General features: G+C 38.7%; 2 protein-coding genes across 2 annotated transcripts in view; both read left to right on the top strand.

Annotated features, from left to right (window-relative positions):
* anxa10 (annexin A10) overlaps positions 1-5,074 on the top strand; it is a 28,784-nt gene extending 23,710 nt beyond the window's left edge. The window contains exons 10-12 of the mRNA NM_001103066.1: positions 227-285; positions 1,455-1,577; positions 4,847-5,074. Coding sequence (NP_001096536.1) covers positions 227-285; positions 1,455-1,577; positions 4,847-4,915 — 251 coding nt within the window. The 3' untranslated portion in view covers positions 4,916-5,074. The remainder of the gene's footprint in view (positions 1-226; positions 286-1,454; positions 1,578-4,846) is intronic.
* Positions 5,075-7,922: 2,848 nt separating this feature from the next.
* On the top strand, positions 7,923-21,915 carry LOC100488610. The gene is made up of 10 exons (XM_002933323.5): positions 7,923-8,522; positions 10,523-10,609; positions 12,043-12,276; positions 13,157-13,179; positions 13,690-13,829; positions 15,394-15,497; positions 18,120-18,227; positions 19,472-20,216; positions 20,622-20,802; positions 21,809-21,915. Exons 1-9 carry the CDS (start codon positions 8,022-8,024, stop codon positions 20,771-20,773), a joined length of 2,094 nt encoding a protein of 697 aa, XP_002933369.2. The 5' UTR covers positions 7,923-8,021; the 3' UTR covers positions 20,774-20,802; positions 21,809-21,915.
* The last annotated feature ends 715 nt before the right edge of the window (positions 21,916-22,630 follow it).

Genomic DNA, 22,630 nt, shown 5'->3' with positions numbered 1-22,630 from the left:
AACAATACCAGTTGCTTATTTGTTGCTATATATAGAAACAAAGCTTTCAAATTAAAATGAGGCAGACATCACCACTGATGCATGCTATAGTTAACCATGGTTAAGGACTGCACTGTGAGAGGAGTGGTAGGGATTTCAAGGTTGCTGGGGAAAAAGTGACATTTTGCATCTTTCTAATAAACACTTGTTCTCCAAAACATTCCTGTGTCCTGTGTTTTCCCCTCAGTTTCCGCTGCGCGTGACAGGCCGGCATATTATGCATACAGACTTTACAATGCAATTCATGTAAGTACAGTTTGTGTGACACACAATTTTAATTGACCTTTCATGATTGGGCCACTCTATAACAGGCAGCAGATGAATTGTAAAAATTGTGTTATTCTGGGGGCAATTTACTGTAATTCTACTTCCCTTGTTTTTCTTAGTTGCTAAGGTTGTCTTTGGGTGAATTGTTTTTTCCATGTTTTTATTTTTGTTCATAACTCTTTACATTTTTCTCTCTGTTAAATAAAATCGTGATGTGCCTCAGCTCTTTCTAGAGTATAGTTTTACCTTTGGTCTGGAAATGGCATTAACAATGATACCTAATAAGAAGATCTCGTCCATTCTTAAAAGGGATCTTAAACAAAAAAAATGATGTGATGTGAACTTGAGTGGTCTTCTGAACACTGTTGCAATTCACATTAATTTTCTGTTTTTAGTGGTTTCTAAAATATTTGCAGTTTTAGACAGTTTTAACTGTGAGGCTTACAGCTGCCTTTAAAGGTCATAAATAGTAATTTACAAACACAGTGTAGTGTGTAAAGTGCGGTTTTTGGATGTGCCATGTTTTTAAATGCATAATTTTTCCACAGAATTGCAGTGTGCCTATCGAATATGCACCTGATGAGTAAAAAAAGAACGCTAATCAGGTGTTGCTGCCAATGGGTGATTCTTTTGGTGCAATCTGCTCCTATTGACACATACCACCACTAGGGTTGCCCCCTGGCTCATAAAAAGCTATGCTAGATCCCAATGCTATTAAAAAGGAAGAAAGGTGGCAACCCTAACCATCGTGGAAACCCTGGAATTACAGCCACATTCAGGCAGGTGGAAGCTTCACGGTCTGCCAGTGTATACAAAGGGCAGGATGAACATAATGTGGCTTAGTACAACTATACTGAAGTGCAAGTGTGTACAATCAGTGTCCATACATGCAAAATGTGGATACATTTTAGTAAAACTATCTATGCACTTCATGTATGGTCAGTTATCCCTAGGGTTGCCTACTTTCTTACTTTCACAAAACAGTTGAGCAAAAAGCCTGAAATTAGCAGTTTAAAACTGCTAATATATTTCAAACTTTAGCTCAGAGTAATGGGCAGATGTACAATAAGTCACTTTCAGTCCTATATTGTTTAATATTAAATGTGCACAAAACAAAAGTATTAATAGGAGTTTCTTCTTCCTTATAGGATTTTGGCTTTCACAATAAAACTATTATAAGGATACTTATATCAAGAAGCGAAATTGACCTGACGAATATAAGACAGAAATATAAAGAAACATATGGAAAATCTCTTTTTCATGACATAAAGGTAAAGCTGGTTATTTTAGATGTAAATAGACATTTATAATATATTTAATATACAACAAAGGTAAAGCAAGCTGATCATTTGACAAATGACAAAACCTTCCATGGCATTCAACTTACTGGCAAAATATGTGCAGGTTAACATAATTATTGTGTAGTGGTCAATGATCATTATGTCTGATTAGAAGGACACCCGTTGCCAGGTAACTGGAAATGCAGTGGCATAATTATAGGCCCATGGACACCAGTACAAACTTGGGCTAGGCCCAATCCCTGACTGTTTTAGAAAAAAAATACAGCAATTGCTCCATCCTACCTCTTTTATGCATACCATAGCATAGGGTTACTAGATCACTTGAAAGTTTAGGGACACCTCTATTAAATGCATGTTGCAGGGTGGCACTAATTGAATTTAAATTAAATTCCAATTAGTACAGCCCTCCTATTTGGATTTTCCAAATGTGAATTTTTTGAGTAATCTGGACTCTTAGGGGCACATTTACTAATCCACGAACGTCCAAAAGCGTCCGAATGCGTTTTTTTCATAATGATCGGTATTTTCGCGTTTTTTTTCGTCGCAAGTCGCGCAAAATACAAAACAATCGCGACAGCAACGAAAAAATCGCGACATTTTCGTTTCCTATCTGATTTTTTCCCATTCGGGATTCGGATTTGAGGATTAGTAAATGTGCCCCTTAGTAGTACTTTCTGTTTTTCTTAATTGTGCCCCAAGGCTGAAGAGCACTCACAACCTCTGCAACCTCTCCAAAGCCAAGGCGCTATGGTATAAGCATGTCTGTAGTCCAGGGTTTAAGAAATTGTTGGGTCCAAAGTAGTGGATTAGACAGATTATAGGGTTTTTAGGTGAAGTGATACTAGCAGTCACTAAAGTACTCTTCTGGCATCCTTAATGTGATATTACATTTAGCATGTCTGTATTTCATGTATACACAGGGCCACCATCAGTAATCATGGGCCCCATACTACTAAGTTAGCAGGGCCCTCCTCAATTCACCCACCCAAACTTTCTAGCCCCACCCCTTTCATGATTCGTAAATCATGCCTTTTCATCTCAGGCTGCCCTCTGCCATGGGGGTCCCTGACTGAAGAACCCCACTGATGGCAGCCCTGTGTATATACTGAAATGTAAAAAGTTTAAATAAAAGCATTCCCCTACCTTTCTTTATAAAGCCCTGTGCAGACTTTAATTGCCAGTGCACAAAGCACCATATGTTCTATTTCAGGCAAGCATTTCTGCGAAAATAAAGATTTATAGGTGTCTGTTTGCTTGTCAATGCATATTAAAAAACAACTCAGTTGTAGCAAATTTGAGCCAGAAGGGGTAATCATCGTATCCAGCTATTTTGCTGATTTGCAGCAGTACACATAATGCAAAATGTCAAATGCTATTAAAACTACAGATTTCAATTTTTACATCTGATTTAGTAAGCTTTCACAGCATTCTAAGCAATCTAAATATGTTCTGCAACTTCTTCTTTATTCATAATAAATTATTTGAATAGATAATAAAATCTGCACAATATACAGAAAAGCTACAAAAGCTAATTTAATTAGAGGTTTACTAACCAATCCACTCTGAAATGAATGTAGGGTTGAACAAAACAGAAACATTGTTATTCTGAATATAATACCATGCAAGTCATTTGCCTTCTTAGACCATTTTTGTTGTTACGAACTGGAATTAAAATGGATTTCATTGGGAGTTTTACCAGATAAATTATACGACATACAGTAGTTAACCCTTTAAAGGTGCAAAATGTGTTTTATTAATTTACAAAAGCTTATTAAAGGACAACTAAAGCCTATAAAACCAAAATGCAGTAAAAGTAGACCACTGTGTTACATTATACCCTACTCAACTACAAAACAACAAAAAGCGTTCTCTACCTTCCGATGGCCATTTTTTCCCGCAAATGTCAAATTATGTCAGTGTGCTCCCCTGTGCACATGTGCGCATAGCCCCTCCCACTGCCATCTCCTTTGGACATCACTTTGAAATCAGAATACTTACACGTGTAAAGGCAAATGCACACATGTCACTGCCAATAGCCGAGGGCAAGACAATTACTTATCTGAAAACATGCCAACAGATTAACTTACTGCTACAGCCAAATGTTAACCTTAAACAACCAAACAGGCAGGTAATTCAATTATAATTTAGCTCTGAAAAATTATACCTGCTGAACTATTCAATGTGATTTATTTTATCCAACATTATCCTTAATATAATTCATTTTCATTAATCTGGGTCAGAGATTTTAGAGTAAGATCACAAAACTTTTTTTCTAATGAGAGTCTACAGTATGTCAAAAATAATTGGTTGAAATGAAAGATTTACAAAATTAGGCTAATCTTAGATTATTTTTTTTCATATAAGTGGCTGATATCCAACTCCATGCTCCCACATTGCTGACTAAACAGTTAAATGTGTCACTTCTTCATATTTTTTGTACGTGTGAGAAACTTGCTTTGCCAATTGGCACCAGTTGATCTTGAAAATATCTGTATTTCTGTCCTTGTTATATGAAAACCTTAACAAAACTATAACAAAAATGAAAATATAAGCTTAATCTCACTGACATAAGAAACTTTCTAAATGTGATTTCAAATTTAAAAGCTGTACCATCTATGAAATAATCAAGGTACTCTTTAGGTTAGGAGTCCAGAAGTCCCTCTTTAAGTCAGAGTCACATTTTGATGTGAAATGCTCGGGACCAAGGGTATTCTCGATAAGGGGTCTTTCCTCAATTTGGGTCTTCATACCTAAAGTCTATTAAAAAATCAATAAAACATTAATTAAACTCAGTAGGGTTATTTTGCATCCAGTAAGTTTGGGTCAAATACAAAGCACTGTTTTATTTTTACAGAGAAAAAGGAAATCAATTTTAAAAATCGGAAATTATTTGATTAAAATGGAGTCTATGGGAGACAGGCTTTCCGTAATTCAGAGCTCTCTAGATATCGGATCCCATACCTGTATTAGGAAAGCAAGCTCTCCTAAAGATGTATTAAACCTACCTGTCAATCAAAATGAGAACCCAGCTTCTGCATGAAGAGATAATGAACAGTCAAAAGTTGCTAAGATAAAGAAAGGAAAGAGTAACTTAACTATTTCAGAAATGGTACAGAATTTTTTTTTTAATTGATCATATTCAGAAAGTTTTTTATTTCCATTAGATAAAGCTTATATTTTTGTGATAGTTTCCTTTAACCAGAAACTGTACTTCATGTTTACCTGTTTTGTTTTTGCAGCATTTTGCATCAGGACACTATGAAAAAGCTTTATTGGCCATTTGTGCTGGTGACACGCAAGATTATTGAAGGACAAGAGAAATCACTAAGAAATACAAAACAAATCACTAACTAAAGGGACAAAATGTGGCTCAATGTTTTTCCACGTTCATCAACACTAATCAGGAATGCCATAATTACAGCACTGTTCGTTTCATTAATATTTAATAAACTGCTTTCAAAATAGAATACAGTGCACATGTTATTTAGAGCATTAGTTACATTTGTATTGGAATAGGAATTCTGAATTGATTGAGAGGTGAAGTCTTCATTCAAACCATAGTGCATCAAAAGCCAATAAGAATTAATCATTTTTAAAAAACAGCTCATATTCCCCCATTTGAATGATGCACCTTTATCTCAGATTGCTGATGAATCTCTGATGATGAAATATATCCAAAATGCCACTGGATGCTGTCATCTTTTAGGTATGGGCTATACTGGCACACACGCTGCTGACATCACTAAGAGATTTTGCTTCTCTAGCTGAATATTTTGATTCCCTAACAGTGACTGATATTCATATGGTCCACTAAGTTAACGTGAGAGGGACTGCTAGATTAAGAGGCTTATGAAGTATTGTGCAGCCCAAGGTTACGATACGGGAGACAACAAAGATATTCAAGAAATAATTATCTTTCAATTATTACAAGGCATGAGTTTTTTCCTTTCTGTGGGTGAAGCATTCCAAAAGGTCTCTATTAACAGATAGTAATTACTTATATCTGCAGGTAACATAAGGAGATGTTTACTGCAGAAAAGTGTACCTTGACTCCAAGACTAGATAGGCCATATACCCCTAAAAAATATATTACTTATGTGTTATATAGCCTAGGAAAGAAACCCATTTGGCTTAAGAAGTGAGAAATAATGTAAGCACAAACAGGTCCTGCTTTCAATGTATCCTAAAAGTCAAAAAGTATTACTGCCTCTTTAATTTATATTTTCTCTGGTTATGAGAAACATTGCTTAAAAGAGCCAAGATGCTCCGACTCTAGGTGAATAAAAATAAAACTTAAAGGAGAAGGAAAGGCTAAGTCACTTGGGGGTGCTAAAATGTTAAGCACCCCCAAGTGACTTTAATCGCTAACCTTGTACCCGGGGCTGGTGCCCCTGTTAGGAGAAAACAGCACCAGCCCGGGTTAGCTGTAGCGAGAGCTTCCTCCTTCCGGCTTCATTTCGCTAAGACTTACACAATAGGCGCATGCGCAGTAGAGTGAAAAGCCGACTTCTCTGTTTAAGTTCGGCTCTACTGCGCATGCGCGCGCTCGCAAAGCAGGAAGAAGGAAGCGCTGCAGCTACCCCGGGCTGGTGCTGTTCTCTCCTAACAGGGGCACCAGCCCGGGGTAAAAGGTAAGCGATTCAAGTCACTTGGGGGTGCCTAACATTTTGGCACCCCCAAGTGACTTTGCCTTTCCTTCTCCTTTAAGGAGCCAGGTACTGGGGAAGTTCTGAATGAAATTATTTTTTTATATTGTAACAGTGCAAATCCAGATGGACACCTCTACTGGTCCTGAAAAGCAATTTGACACCTGGGCAGAAACCCATGGTAACCATTCAATTTTTTTGCTTAAAGGTCACCATACACAGTAAGATCCGCTTGCTTGGCAAGATTGCCAAGCGAGCAGATCTTCCCCCGATATCCCCACCTACGGGTGGGCGATATCGGGGTGCTTGAAGTTAAAAAAAAAAATAATCCGATCGTTTGGCCCTGGGGCCAAACGACCGGATAATGTAGGCGGCAATGGGGCAGTCGGTTCGGGGACCGCATCAACGAGCCGATACGGCCCCCGATCCGATGCGGCCCACCATCCGACTGAATCTTTTAACCTGGCCGATCGATATCTGGCCAATTTCAGGCCAGATATGGGCCAGCCAGTCCGCTCGATTCTGCCCCTACACGGGCAGATAAGCTGCCGAGTCGGTCCAAGGGACCGATATCGGCAGCTATTATCGGCCAGTGTATGGGGGCCTTTAGTTGTTCAACCTACAGCTGCCTGAAAAGAGCCAGTCCCCAGTTGGTTGCTGTGGGGCACGGTGAATGTGCTACACTGCCCAGTGTTTATAAATGAGAACTAAGAGAGTTGTCTCCCACATTCAAGAGGCAGGCTTCTAGGTCTTGAAAGGTTTCTTGATTGAAACATCCTTGACATGGTGATGAGCAGCTTGGAATTGTATTGTCCTTTTATTAAGTTTTTTGGTGAAGCACCACTTTAAGAACCACTCTTGGTCAAGGTATTGTATTTCTGAAGCTGTGTGACAAGGGTTGCCATCTGGCTAATATTTTATGGCCCGGTCAGTATAAATAGTGCTTCATGCCAATGTTATTAATAGGGAGAAAAAAAAACACAAAAGTACAGGAAAGCCAGTATTTTTATCAAAAACCATTGCAACACTTCTTTATCTGTATGTTGACTTTATCTTATTCTGACCCTGGCTGCAAACTCCAATCACCCTTCCCACTCTGCCCTGTTTTTTCAGTGCTGGGGGTCACAATAATTCAAGTGCAAATTGTACTAAGCAGGTGACTGAACTGTCAGTGTAATATAATCAGATATGTGGGGGGATTCAAACCAGGGTGACTCCTGAAGGAAGGTTTTGTTCTGTCTGACAGTGCCAGACTGGCAATCTGTAGATTCTGGCTAATGCCAGAGGGGCTGTCACTAGCCATTGGGCCTGCATGGGGTGGGGGGGCTGTTTAGGTCTCTGTTGCCAAACATCCCTGCAGTTAGTCAGTATTAGTAACCCTGTATTAGATTGAAGGCTCAGCAGGCAAGACATTGCTAACTCTCATTACACTTTTGTTAAACGTCACTATGAGGCCATAGACTGACCGTCAAGCCTATATCCTTAGCCAAATACACTTGTGTAATGGTATAGTCCTGCAGTTGACTGTAAGGCTCAGGGACGGTATAATGGACTTCACTCTGGCTGAGCTAAAGGCTTCGACACAATAAAAAAAAAACCATTGTCGGTCCCTTTAAAACTTGTCAAATGCTCAACGTGACAGCAGCAGCCAATCATATGCGGGAACGTCAGCAGGAAATAACGGAGATGTTGCGGAAAGGCATTTTGTACTGTTTGTATAAATACGCCATATGAAGTTGTAGGGCTGTGTGATGGTTAGCGCAGAGACATGGAGGCGAGTCTGACGTGCGCTGTGTGTCTCAACCTGTTCAGGGAGCCCGTAACCCTGCCGCTCTGTTCGCACAACTTCTGTAAGAGCTGCGTGTTGGAATGCGCTGCCCCGGAGCTACGGACCGTACATGTCTCCCCTGTGAGCGCTGCCGGTGCCTCTGCCCTACTCACGGTGCAGTGCCCGCTCTGCCGCAAGGTCAGCTATCTGGCTGGCGGGTTATCCTCCCTGCCCGTCAATACCACTCTGGCGGAGGTGGTCCGGCTCATGGGGGCCACAAAGCAAGACGAGCGGGGCCATGAAGTGGAGGGAAGAGCATGTAGCTCGGAGGAGTCTGGGCACAAGCGGAACCTGGCTCCCTGCCTGGAGCACCCCGAGCAGCTGCTGGAGCTTTACTGTAAGAACTGCACGGCGCCGTGCTGCGGCAAGTGTGTGTCCGACAGGCACCAGGGCCTCTTCCACAGCATCAACCTGCTGGAAATGGTCTATCAGGAGGAGAAGGTGGGTCTGCACTCAGGGGCTGCATTATATATCGATATGCCTGCCCTCAGGGTCTGCATTATATATCGATATGCCTGCCCTCAGGGTCTGCATTATATATCGATATGCCTAGGGTCTGCATTATATATATCAATATACTTGCCCTCAGGGTCTGCATTATATATCGATATGCCTGCTCTCAGGGTCTGCATTATATATCTATATGCCTGCCCTCAGGGTCTGCATTATATATCTATATGCCTGCCCTCAGGGTCTGCATTATATATGATATGCCTGCCCTCAGGGTCTGCATTATATATCGATATGCCTGCCCTCAGGGTCTGCATTATATATCGATATGCCTGCCCTCAGGGTCTGCATTATATATCGATATGCCTGCCCTCGGGGTCTGCATTATATATCGATATGCCTAGGGTCTGCATTATATATATCAATATACTTGCCCTCAGGGTCTGCATTATATATATCAATATACTTGCCCTCAGGGTCTGCATTATATATCGATATGCCTGCTCTCAGGGTCTGCATTATATATCGATATGCCTGCTCTCAGGGTCTGCATTATATATCTATATGCCTGCCCTCAGGGTCTGCATTATATATCTATATGCCTGCCCTCAGGGTCTGCATTATATATCTATATGCCTGCCCTCAGGGTCTGCATTATATATCTATATGCCTGCCCTCGGGGTCTGCATTATATATCTATATGCCTGCCCTCGGGGTCTGCATTATATATCAATATGCCTGCCCTTAGGGTCTGCATTATATATCAATATGCCTGCCCTCAGGGTCTGCATTATATATCAATATTCCTGCCCTCAGGGTCTGCATTATATATCAATATTCCTGCCCTCAGGGTCTGCATTATATATATCGATATGCCTGCCCTCAGGGTCTGCATTATATATCAATATGCCTGCCCTTAGGGTCTGCATTATATATCAATATGCCTGCCCTCAGGGTCTGCATTATATATCGATATGCCTGCCCTCAGGGTCTGCATTATATATATCGATATGCCTGCCCTCAGGGTCTGCATTATATATATCGATATGCCTGCCCTCAGGGTCTGCATTATATATATCGATATGCCTGCCCTCAGGGTCTGTGTTCATATATAAATATACCTGTCCTCCGGGTCTGCATTAGAGTCGTTGCGGCAGAGCGGGCATTGCACCCTGCATTCGGGTCGTTGGGATGCCATAATGATGTTGTTAGCAAGGATAAGTTTGAATTATCATTTCATCAAATACTCACCTGTCTGCATCTGATGCAAGTTCTTTTGCCTATCCTGCTTTATTGTCCCTGCTGCTGCTGCCAGTACAAATAGGGGATCTGTTATCCAGAAAGCTCTGAATTAAGGGACTCCATTATAGTTAAAAATTTTAAAAATGCTTTCCTATTTCTCTGTCATAATAAAACAGTATCTTTAACTTAATACCAACTAAGATATAATTAATCCTTATTGGAGCTAAAACAGGCCTGCTCGGTTACTATTTAAATGCTTTTTTTTTTTTTAGTAGACTTAAACTTCCAAATTACAGATCCCTCATCGGAGAACCCCAGGTCCCGAGCATTCTGAATAACAGGTCCCATATCTGTATACTTATTTGTCCCTTTGGCCACAGTTGTCTGGGACTGTGTGCATGTGCAGTACAGTAATATTTAAAATTTTCCTTCTGCTGTGAAGTCACTGGATTCGGGTGTGGTGCTCACAGATCTATACCCTGGGCCCCAACCATATTCATGCCCCATACATATTTCAGTATCCAGTAAACTCACTTGGCAAATACAATATCAGCCCTTATTTGGTTGGTTAAATCTGTCATGTACCTGTAGAAAGCCTTGCGTTCTGTTGCAATATATGTACCATCACCTCTAGTGTATTTAGTTGTTCTATATCTAAACAAAACTGCACTTAAAAACGCTCAAAAGAGCACCCTTATATTTATGAATTTGATGTATATTCTGACTGATGGATTTTACTTTCTTTTTAGCTAACCCTTTTTAGCAGTATAAAGAAACTTCGAGAAGTTCATGAGAAGCTCATTAAAGAAGCCAGTGACGACGAAAGAGACATTGAGGTGAGTTAGCTAATCTATCAGGCGCAATGTAATTATATATTCAAGCAAATTTTCAGTCCTTATATGTCTCTTTATTTTAGCTGCCTTTGGGTGACTAAGTGAAAGCCAAAGGCTGCTTCTCCAGACCTTCCATCTGATTATAACTGATGACTGTAAATTCAGCTATATTACTTGCAGTGTTCAGTTTGGTGAAAAATGTGAAACAACTGGAAACATAACTATTGGCAACAGCTTTATGCACGCCAATTCAGAAAATGGTGGGCCATTCCTAGTTGATTTTCAAGAAATATGTGGCCAAACCCTGTCTAACCCAAGCTAAACTGGAATCCTGCTCTGGACCTCCTGCCACAGATCAACCCAAATCCTTCTTCATCCCAGCCAGGTGAAAAGTCTACTAGCTGTAGATGGCGCTAAATTTCTGGTGCTGCATTACAGCTAATACCGCATACATATCTGTTTAACCTGCTGCACTTAATGTGGGTGTGATAGATACCTTTGCATTTTGATCCCTTGTGATATCACATTGGCAGTAAGAAAACCTTCTGTCCTATGTTATCACAAACTTTACTGACGCAGCCTTCATCTGCCCATCCATCATCCAGCTTGGGCCCACCCCAGTAGCAGGGAATCAACAGCAAATCAGTGTTCAGCAAGTGACAGACAGTGCTGCTTGCTTGAGCACAAGGGCAAATAGTTTATTTGTTTAACGGTTGAGAATAATAAAATGTAAGCTAAAATCCATTGCAGGCTGCCCCCTGCTACAATATTTTTAGCCAGAGAGGCCAGAATTTTTGTTATTGTAATAAACTAAAATAAAAGGCTTATAAATTGGGATTGTGGATGCATTTTATACATGAAAACACTTATTTTATTATTTTTTTATTATTATGCATATCATTAAGAATGGAAATCATAAAGGTAAGTTTAAAGGTTTTGTGTTTGGAGGGGAGGGGTTATTTTATTGTTTAATTAAGCCATGAATCAATGGGCAATACCAAGGGCAGACAGAACTTGCTTTCCATTGCTTTTCATATAAAAATAACTTACTAAAAATTTGTAATTCATTTGAAAGTGTAAAGTGGCTTAAATTCCATTTCCTTTCGCAATCCAAAGGAATAAATCACACTTATCTCTATGAACTTTTTTCCCCCCTTGTGCTAACATTTAGTATCATGAAACGTATTATGTCACAGTGCTACATGACTAGTGCTGTCCAACGTTTTCCATGTTGTGGACTAAATCTCCCATATAGCAACAGTTCTGTGTTGATTTGTGGTAAAATATTTATGTCATACAAAAGAGTATTTGAATGTCATAAGCCATCAGGGGCCAGAAAATCCCATGTAGAGAGATTTATGGCTCAGTGGCCTCCAGTTTGAGAAAGACCAAATCCGTTGCGCAAAAAGGACATGGGCACTCTCTCTTGTTTTCAGGATGCTTTTAAAACCCACCTCAGCCTCCTCAAGTCTGCATTTGAAGAGGTTCAGAAGGCTTTGGATCTAAAGAAGACACAGCTATTGGAGCTAACTGCGCAACAACAGAACACCAAATTGAAGGAGTATAGGGTGTGGAAACAAATGCAGACTCATCATAAGAATACTATTGAATGCCTTCTCAAGGACTGTGAGAGCATTGTTGATGAATTTGAACCCAAAAGTTTTCTTAAGGTAATTTACTTACATTACTATGTGAAAAGGCATACAGTCCTTGATTACCTATACTGTTTGTGTTTGTTTTATTCAAAAATCTCAGACCTGGCTACATTGTGACTGAACTACTTGCCAAGAGGCTTTTGCAGACTCTCAAAGCCAATAAAAGTAGTTGGGGTTGAATATAATTAGCCTTTCTAAGGTAATACCTCTACAAAAGAGTTAGAGACCTATTTTTAAAATGTTTAGGGCAAGCACGATATTTCACAAATGTCCCCTTTCTTTTAGCACTGGGTGGTGGCTATAGTGAACCCAGTGATTTTACTGTTGTCTCTTCCAAAGGACAGGATGCAAAAAGCGCTAAGTACAGAGTTTGATATACACCAGTGCTTTTGCCCTAATTTGTAGTAGCTCCGTGTGCTAAATAGTACATGTTTTAGTACACTGATTGGTTGCCCTTTGCCCTTCTGTGTTGCAGTGTGTGTAAAAAAGAATATGGCAGATTACTCTTTGCCAGTTAGTAGATGAGTGGGCAAAAGGTGAGTGTTAGAGACCTGTTTCACCAGAGGTGTTGGTGTGTTTTGTAACCATTAAGCAGCAGTGTTGTAGTACTGAAGACTTGTTTTTGTCAAGATTAGCAGATAATAAATATATTATTTAGTTGTCTAGTTAAAGGGAATGTATTCATATTTTTTTACTTTGCCCAGTCCATGCTGAAACTGTCGGTTTATGATGAAGACAATAGTATGTCATGTTCCTATCACCTTTTTGAATATGTTGTATGTTCATACACTCAGACACAATGTAATAGAATGTGAGTGTTACCATATTTTTTTTGTTTGCCCCTAATATGTGAAAGTGTGAAATGCTTTCATGACATTTTGCTTTTCATTTACAGGTGGCATGCGATTTAAATAAAAGGTAAGGAAATGTAGCATTATTTAGTTATGTAACTTACTAAAATGTCCTTTCCAAAAAAAAAAGTTAGATTATAATGTTTACAAAAAAAATTAAGCCTTTAGTGTATAGGCTTGTATTTGTGCTTAATGTATCTTAAGTGAAGAGCTTACTCTGCTCATTGCACAAGTGATCGGAGCAATAGAAAAGAGAGTAATTCCATCTGTGGCTCCTTGTGAACTTTCTGTATGTTGGTCAGTCAGTACCAATAGAGAATAAATGTTTGCTTTTTGGGTTGTGTTTTTTTTTCTCTTTATGCACTTTTAGAGCTCTTACCTTAGTACCCACTTGTGGTTATCAAGGGTTCAACATACATTTAAATAAGGTGAATGTTATAAACTAGTTTGTATAATTTATTTTCCTGATTAGTCTTCTCTTCAGGCAGACATTTTCATAAGACTCTGGTGTTTGAGGCAAAACTAACTTTCTTTTAAAGTTGAACAACCTTGATTTGATGTCCTGTTTCTCTTACAGGATGAAGTCTAGCCTTGACATTATGGGATTTACCTCTGATTCCAATAAAACGAAGTTCAAGTGGGAACCAACCAAATTAGATTTTAAACCTGCACTGGATGCAATATCTGCATTGAATATTTCAGAAGGAAAGCCTAATGGTCAGAAGATTTGATCACATTTTTTTCTAAATTTATAAATCTAACATAGAAAGGTTTGCTTATATTTTCTCATCTAGAGATATATATCTTTTATAATTCCAAGTATTATATTTCTCACTCGTATTAACAAAATGAGTTTGTTTCTTACAAAGAACATATTTATATGAATTGGGTGATGTGTTGTCTTTACTCAACTGAAATAAAGAATAATTATTGCCAACATGTTGTCTTCCCTAAGAGAATGTGCATTCCTGCTTACTGGTGCCCTTAGACATAGTTAATAACCACTGAAAACCTTTTGATAATGAACATTATTTTTGAAAGCCAGTGTTTTAGCATAATCTGACATCTTTTATTTACCCACAAGTTTGTGTAAAATCCTAGGGGGTAATATAAAAGGACAGAACTGAAATTTGCTACTGGTTCATATTGCTGGTTGCTGTGAGCAACTAGATTTTGGCATACTTTGCACCTTTTACTAAATATGATTACCTAAATGTAAAAGCTTGTTAATTTCATGGACTGTTCTACATTTAACACTGACATGTCTTAATGTCTACTGCCAAGCTTTTGACCTTAATTTAAACTCTTAACCGCCCCTCCCCCCCATATGCAATAAAAAATGCTGATTGTCCAAGTGAAGTTACCTGTAGCAACCAATAAGATTTGTACTTTTACACAGGTAGCCAGTAATTACTTCCTGCCAATTGGTTGCTATAAGTGTTTAGCTTTTGTAGCAAACTGTGCACCTTTTTATTACATTTCCCCAATAGTATTTCCTTTGAAAAGTTATGTGAATTTAGTGTGTGATTATGTGATGTGATTAGTAGGATCCTATTTTAAACTGAAGAGTCCAGCATATGCAATGTCTGCCATGCTAGGGGAAGCCTTAAATAAAAAAGTGAGGTGAAGGCACTAATGAATAAATGCCAGATTTCAAACTAGTCTGAAAGAACTGTTAACTTGTGACTTCTTTCTGCATTTTTGCATGTTTCCGACAGTTTGGCCCATGTAAAGTCTTTTGTATGCACCAATTTGAAATCACACCGAGAGGAAGGGTTTTTCTGGCAGATTTATGGGAGCAACAATTTTTTGTCATTTCCCATTAAGAGAAGGAAAAGTAAAATGACTAGCCAGTGCCAAGGTGTTAGGCAACCCCAGTGATGCTAGTTGCTTACCTGCTACCTGGTGCTGATGCACCCCTTCAGAATACACATCAGCCCAGGGTGCTGTTAGAGACAACTTGCCACCTTCATATTCCTATTCTGGTCTCCCGTGAATCCCTGCATTGATGTGGGAAAGCACATGCACATAACAGAGCTATAAAGATTTCTATACTGATCATGGTCCCAGCTTTTAAAATGCAAACTGTGACACTGGAACAAGATGGTGGTGCTATGCTCACAGGAAAAGTATTCCAGACTGGTGCATTTTGCATTCTCTATGGAGATCTAGTGAGCCTTCCTCAGTACAGGAATAGAGTGAAGTTTGCACATGGTTGGTCTAAATCTAAAAAAGCATTGTACTGTACATCTGTTTTTTTGTTTTTTTTTTCTTTATGTAGATTTCTTTACTAAAAGACAAGAAGATTCAGATGGAAACTTCTCATTTAAATCCATAACTAGATTGTGGAAGCATGGAGGAAATTCCTGCTGTGATAAGTATTCTGTAAGATATTTTATGGAGAAAAGACCACATTTACTTTAGAATAAAAACCAATTTAAAGTCCAGGTACTAAAAATACATATAAGTGCCTTTGCTGCTTAAAATTAGACGTACACCAAATATAAAATCTGTCCTAATGAGTGCAAATACTTTAAATACTTTAACTTTTTTTTTTTTTAACGTCGTTTGAATTTCTATTCAAAGCAGTACCCTTGGTTTAATTGTTATTCTTTGCAAATGCTGGTACAGGTATCGGACCCCTTATCCGGAAACCCGTTATCCAGAAAGCTCCGAATTACGGAATGCCCGTCTCCCATAGACTCCATTTTAATCAAATAATTCAGAATTTTAAAACTAATTTCCTTTTTCTATGTAGAAATAAAACAGAACCTTGTAATTGATTCCAACTAAGATATAATTAATCCTTATTGGATGCAAAACAATCCTATTGGGTTTAATTAATGTTTTTATTGATTTCTTAGTAGACTTAAGGTATTGAGATCCAAATTACGGAAAGACCCCTTATCCGGATTACCCTTGGTCCCGAGCATTCTGGATAATGGGTCCTATACCTGTACTGACTTACGTTCCACTGAAATAATGTATTTTCTGTAAATGGTTCTAGCAAATATAAAATGCAGGCTATACAATGCATAATAAGTGGATAAAATAATATAAAGTATCCAATGTATACCATCTAACTTCATCCACAATATAAAATTGTAAATAGACTCTTTGACCCAATAGATTTCTAATCTGCTGCTAGTGAATACAAGTGTATAATACAGTGTATGTACAATATGTATGTACTGTATGTACAATACAGTGTATACAAGCCTTTTGGAACAGGAAAAAAAAGGGAACAGGAAGAATTTAACTGAGAATCTATCCAAAGTGACTGTCCCTTCTCAGCCCCCTCATAGAGGAACATGGGGATCAGATGGGTAATGTAAAATCATCTGGCAAATTATAAATAGCATGGTAAAACAATATTATGACAGATGTAAACATTTTTTATCATTTCTAGGGTCCATATCTCTTTAAATGCAATAAAAGAAAAACTAACTACAGTTATTTTGGGAAGAATTGTCTGCTCTATATAACATACTAAAGTGTGCAGTAGTAGAATTCCCTGGGTAATTGGGGAAAAGCACAATCCTATTTTCTCCTACACTGCTGATGGAATGCATCAAGTTGTGTGTACAACCCAGTCCCGAAGAATGGGCTGTGTTCCTCTGTGGAGGAACTAAAGAAAGATCAACAACAGGGAAACAGAGGGCATAATGCCTGTGTGTAAGTGCCCTAAGATCTGGTCTCCTCTTCCATATAACATGCTGTGGAGCATCCCCGGAAACCGTAACCAGGCTTGTGTCTTAGTAGAGATTACCAGCCTCTTCAATTCCCTCTCCACAGACAGTACTAACCACTGGATTGGACCTATAAGATTATTAAAACTCCAGACTGATAATTTTATATCCCAGTATATGATAGTTATATATTTAATAAAATATTTACATTTCCTTTTGCGCACACTTTTGAGAAAGTGTTCTTTGAATAGTTTGTGTTATCAGTCTCTCAGCTTAATGCTACTTGTGATTTCTCCACAACTACAGTATTGATCATGAGAGCTATGGCATAGGCAGAGCGGTGCATTAATTGCTAATAGTTTTGCTATATTTTCCGTGCATCCACCTTCTCCCTATACTGTGCAATACACATACTGATCCATTGCACCTATGCAGAGAGTCACTGGGTGCATTACATCAAGAACTAAACATGATTGTCAAGAGAAAAGTAGCCTAACGCAGTGACCACATGACTCCTGAAAATAAAAGTTGAGGGAAAGCATTGCGCCAAGAGAGAATTCTATATTCTGGAAAGAATTATTTACAGTATGGCACTTATGAAGATTTCTCCTTAATAGCCTCTTGGCTATATAGAATATTTTAAGCATTCCTGTTGCAGATAAGTTCTATTTAACAATTGTTTTAATATTAAGCAAACCCCCTTTTAGTGTTTCTGTTCATTTGACAGTTACAGTCATAACGTACTTCTGACTTATTCACTCAATTCTGTGGCTTTTAGGAACAATCTATTTGCTGTGTAAATAAACTGAACTTTTTGTAGCGTTCATATTTAAAGATTCACAAAATCCAGGGTTTTGTTCGGTATTCGACTAATACTCTGGCTTGGAATTCTTAATGCTCAGCCAAATCAGAATTGAACCCTACACATCATGTGAGTTTAAAGCAGAGGGCAACTGATAGTGACACTTATTTTTTATTTTTGTTTTTGTATCTTTGATGGGGGACTTGGTAAGGTCGCATCCCTATTCAGATTATATTCTGTTACCTGAATGAATTTTGTGGCACTCTGTCAGCCTTCTAGGAATATGGCACACCTGGTATTTTTCCCTGTGGTGCTCAGTCATAATGCACCTCCCATTTGTAAGAATGACAGACACTGTGGGAAATACTTGCAGTTACAGATGCCAAAGCAAGTGTTTTTAATCTTACAGTACAATATCATGTTTATGCACGTCTATCCATATGTATCTATATAATATACGCACATATATAATGTGAAGTTGTGGGTGGGAAATAAATACTTATCTTTGCTTTACAGCACATTGAAGATGAAGAGCTGATGGTAATTCGTGGTCAAGTGCACAAATCTGGTGTTCGTTATATATCCATTTCTGTAATGCCTGAATTCCAAGCCTTGAGTTATGAGGTAACAGTTACAAGACAGATCTGAATATTTTTAATAGTTTAAATGGTTATATTTGATTTTAAGGAACATTGCTTCACCCAGGCGAATCCCCTGGTCCTTTTAATGTGAAAAATACAGTTTTGCTTAAAACTTTTTTGAATGTGTTCCTTTGACATTGTATTAGTAGTCTGACTACCAGAAAATGCAAGTTAGAAGTTCGAACCAAAATAATGATGTCTAACAATTGTTTTACAAATACAGGTATCAATCCCTTATCCAACCTGTCCAGAAAGCTCAGAATTATGGAAAGGCCATCTCCCATAGACTTCATTTTAATCATTTTTAAAAATGATTTCCTTTTTCTCTGTACAGTTCTTTGTACTTGATCCCAACTAAGATATAATTCTATATAAAATCCTTATTGGAGGCAAAACAATCCTATTGAGTTTATTTAATGTTTTAATAATTTTGAGCAGACTTAACGTATGGGGGTTTAAAATTAAGGAAAGATTCCTTGTACAAAAAAAACACATGGCCTCAAGCATTCGGAATATTAGATCCCATACCTATAGTAGTGCTGGGCGGTATACCGGTATAAACCGAACACCGTTTTTTTTTTAAAAAATGATATAAATTTTTAACTTACCGGCATACCGGTGTGCGCGCCTCCTGGCAATTTTTCTTACTATTTCCGGGTTGTGCGCGCTGACGTCACGCGCGCAACCCGGAAATAGTAAGAAAAATTGCCAGGAGGGTCTACAAAAGCGCCGTCGCTAGGACGCATACCAATGTGAGCTGTCGGGGGTGCCTGCGGCTGCCTGGCAAGTCATTTATATTTATGTGAAGGGGATGGGGGGGTGTTTGGGGTGGGGGGTGCGGATGGGGGGGGTGTTTGGGGTTGGGGGGGGTGTTTGGGGTGGTCACCTAATCATGCATGGGGGGAAAAAAAAATACTGTCAAATACAGTGATACCGATAAAATTTTGAAAAATACCGTGATATAAATTTTTGGTCATACCGCCCAGCACTAACCTATAGTACATTTTGGCCTGTGACACGTGGAGATTTGCTGCAGTGACTTTTCATGAAATCCTATGTAATTACATGCAAGTACGACTGTCACAGATACAGTGTTCTTGTGTTTATCGGATGCCTGACTTTTAGTCACGTTTTTTGGAAAAGCACCACAGCAACTAATCTCCTGGAGTCAGGTAAGCATTACTAGCAATTCTTACATAAACTTTTATGCTATCATTTTAATTTTAGGAACTCCGATTAAAGTGCTATAATGATTCAACAAAAATCAGCAGTAATAATGAGGTATTTTCTGCACCTGTAAAGCAAACAGTTGTGATGTGTAGAGATTTGGACAAGCTGCACTTGCGAACAAACAGAATACATAGACTGAGGGAGTTCAGGCTTAGAAGACAAGATGGTTTCGATGAGAGTTCAAGTTCATTTATTTGTGCCAATAACGCATGGAGACCGGACCGTGAAAATAGGCACCAGCAGCCAGATAATGGATTGCCACATGCGAAAGAAAGTGAGGGTGCAAAAAAGGAAAATTCTTTGCATGGCCGCTTAGGAGGCATTATATCCAAAGCATCACACCCTTCAAACTGGATGCTTCCTGGTATTACACATGGCACTGGCTCCACAGCAGAAAGAAGCATATCTGCTGCTATTCCTTCTACTTCCGAAGCTATTGATAACCATTCCATAGAACGTGGTTTCGCTATCAGATCTGTGCCAAATAACTTTGTCATTGGAAAGGCAGGAGCTGCATTGAGTCATAGAAGTAACAATAAGAATAAACACCAAGCAACTTTCTGCAAATGGTTAAAAAGTGCAAATGTCCCCCCTAAAGCACCTGCTCCATTTTGCTCTGATGTCTCCTTTACATTTACTGGCAACCCATTTTTTGTGTCATCTGGCAATGCTAGCCGTGAAAATGCTGGCTTTTCATTAACCATTCCAATTGGTCACTCAATAAATACAGAGGTAAATGAAGGTGAGTTGTTAATTATTTTCCTCTTTTTCCTGCTATTGATTCCACAGTTAAAAACTACATAAATAAATTGAAGGGGAACTTTTATGCATATGTTTAGGGTTCAGTGTGCCTCTGAGTATTGTCCATGTGCACACATTTTAAACTGTGTTCATAAAGTTATTGGTCTGTATGTGCAGAGAGGTGGGTGGCTCAGACATTATACATGACCTCACATTTGTCTGTGTGAACCCCACTTTGTGTGCTCAGAGCTTAAAATAATTTTTAAAGCCCTAGGTTACAATCTTAAATCATCCACTGTTTCTGCCTACCTTTCCCTGGATTGGGGTATGGCAGACTGTGCCTGTATTTATTCTTTCCGGTACTGAATACTGCTTGTCAGAATGACACTTTTTCCATTTTTCAAAGCTTCGTGCCATTTGTCTGCAAATTCAACATCATCTGAAGAATTTTTTGATGCAAATTCTAACCCAGATTCTGACAGAGAAGATATGAATGAAGAGGCCATTCCAGATAACTCCTTTCAAGAGGATGAATCTGTTACTCCACATAGGACATGAATATAGCAATTCAACTTTCTTCTAGCATGGTAAGTGCAATATATAGCCAGACCTGTTTTACAATATTTTCAAACTCCTGGGAATAAAGAAAGTTTTGAAGTAGCAATATACCCCTTGGTTTAAAGAAGGAAAGTCACAATCACTTGGGGTGCTGAAAGGTAGGGCCCACAAGTTATAGTAATCACTTACCCGATACCCTGGACCAGTGCTCATTTTGGCAGAAAACTGCCCTGGCCCAGGGCTCTTCATATTCAGAATTACAGAGCAATCCTTTTCTTCAGCTTCTTCTTTCTTCAGTCTTGGAGCCGACGTGCAGCAGAGTGAAAAAGTTGTTGATGTTTGGCTTTTTACTCACGCAAAGAAAGGAGAAGCAATGGATCACTCTGTGGTGCTCACTAGAAGTACCCCAGGCTGCGGCAGTTTTCAGTCTGCCCTAATCTTTTCACACATGCAGAGCACATGCAAAAGAGAGATGATTTTGACAGTTGTGCCCTAAATTGTGAAAGCTGTACAAGGTGCACTATCATCAAGCAACTGTTCCCACTACATAAAAATGTTCATCATATACAATACACACATCCCATCAATAAATGGAGAGGTAGCAGCAAAGGATACTAATGACAGCTCTGCTACAATGCAGGTTACTTCACTCCCAGGGTCTGGAATGCAATCTACAAGGAGCAATAGGGAAGACAATTAAAATAGGCAGTTGTTACCTTGCACAGTAGCCCTATATTGTCACCTCACAGCCAGCCATATGTATCAGAGTCAAACTTCTGCTTCTACACTCTACAACATCATCTTCTGTTTGATGTCATGTGTATACCTTGCTTGATGGGTGCCTGCACAACTGTGAACCTGTTCTGCTGAGCACCACTATATGTAGGAACACTACCCCAAGAGAAAGGTATTGGCCATTACCACCTCTTTATTGTATTGCCAATGCTGTACAGTTAATAGAGATTAATGTGTCTTCTCTGGACATTATAGATATTAACAAACGTATTCCCCCAACTGTTCTTTTCTTTTTGACAGAGTACAAAATCAGACTTGGCTGGAACAAAAGAAGAGAATTGTTTAATTGAATTGGGTTGAGAGTTTCAACTGAACATCTGAAATAAAATGTGCCAAATTGGTCTTATTTGTGTGTTTGTAATTGTAAGAACTTTGCTACATATCATTTTTTCAGGGAGTTTTTCATTTCAGTCTTTATAGATGTCACATATAGAGTGCAGTCTTGATGTTTAGTGAGCACACTGGTGGGTCAAGGTAATAGATCCAAAATAGGGACAGACTAAATTATAATTTTTGGTTGTATCTCCACAAAAGGATTATCGGAATACAGATTGAAATCTGGATCTAATTTACATTTGAAAATAAAAAAATTGCATTACACATGAACAGGGAATTGTCACATTCAGTAGCTGTAGTCCTATGACTTTCAGGGTTACAATTTGGTTCGACTCAACATTACTAATTTTTTGGGTTGTTTGAGAGAGGCCCAGTCATTGCCCTTAAACTATTTATTGAAGCATACTGTTTATGAGTTTGCTTAACTATCAAATAGAACACTTATGAAGATATACCTGTACATTATTTGTTAAGTTTTAATTCACAACATCTACTTCACCCTTATGACGGAATGCTATTTATTTTGCTGCACAACACTGGTGGTGGTAAGGAACTGAAGGTGGAGTATTATAATAAATATCCTTACAAATTGCATGGGCAGATAGTGTTACAGCAACTAATACAGTATCTCTATATTTGACCCTTATAAGATTAATGGATATCATTTCATTAGAAATCATCCATGAATTATGAGTTGGGGAAACTATGGGTTACCAGTGAAATAAA

Source organism: Xenopus tropicalis, chromosome 1, assembly GCF_000004195.4.
Source record: "Xenopus tropicalis strain Nigerian chromosome 1, UCB_Xtro_10.0, whole genome shotgun sequence".
NCBI classification, from domain to species: domain Eukaryota; kingdom Metazoa; phylum Chordata; class Amphibia; order Anura; family Pipidae; genus Xenopus; species Xenopus tropicalis.
This window is presented reverse-complemented; position numbering and strand designations above follow the sequence as displayed.

Bases quoted from the DNA above. Each gene is read 5' to 3' on its own strand.
- LOC100488610 (XM_002933323.5), top strand. From the start codon at position 8,022: ATGGAGGCGAGTCTGACGTGCGCTGTGTGTCTCAACCTGTTCAGGGAG. The intron at 8,523-10,522 runs GTGGGTCTGCAC...CTTTCTTTTTAG, and splicing joins TGGTCTATCAGGAGGAGAAG to CTAACCCTTTTTAGCAGTAT. The intron at 15,498-18,119 runs GTAAGATATTTT...TTTGCTTTACAG, and splicing joins CCTGCTGTGATAAGTATTCT to CACATTGAAGATGAAGAGCT.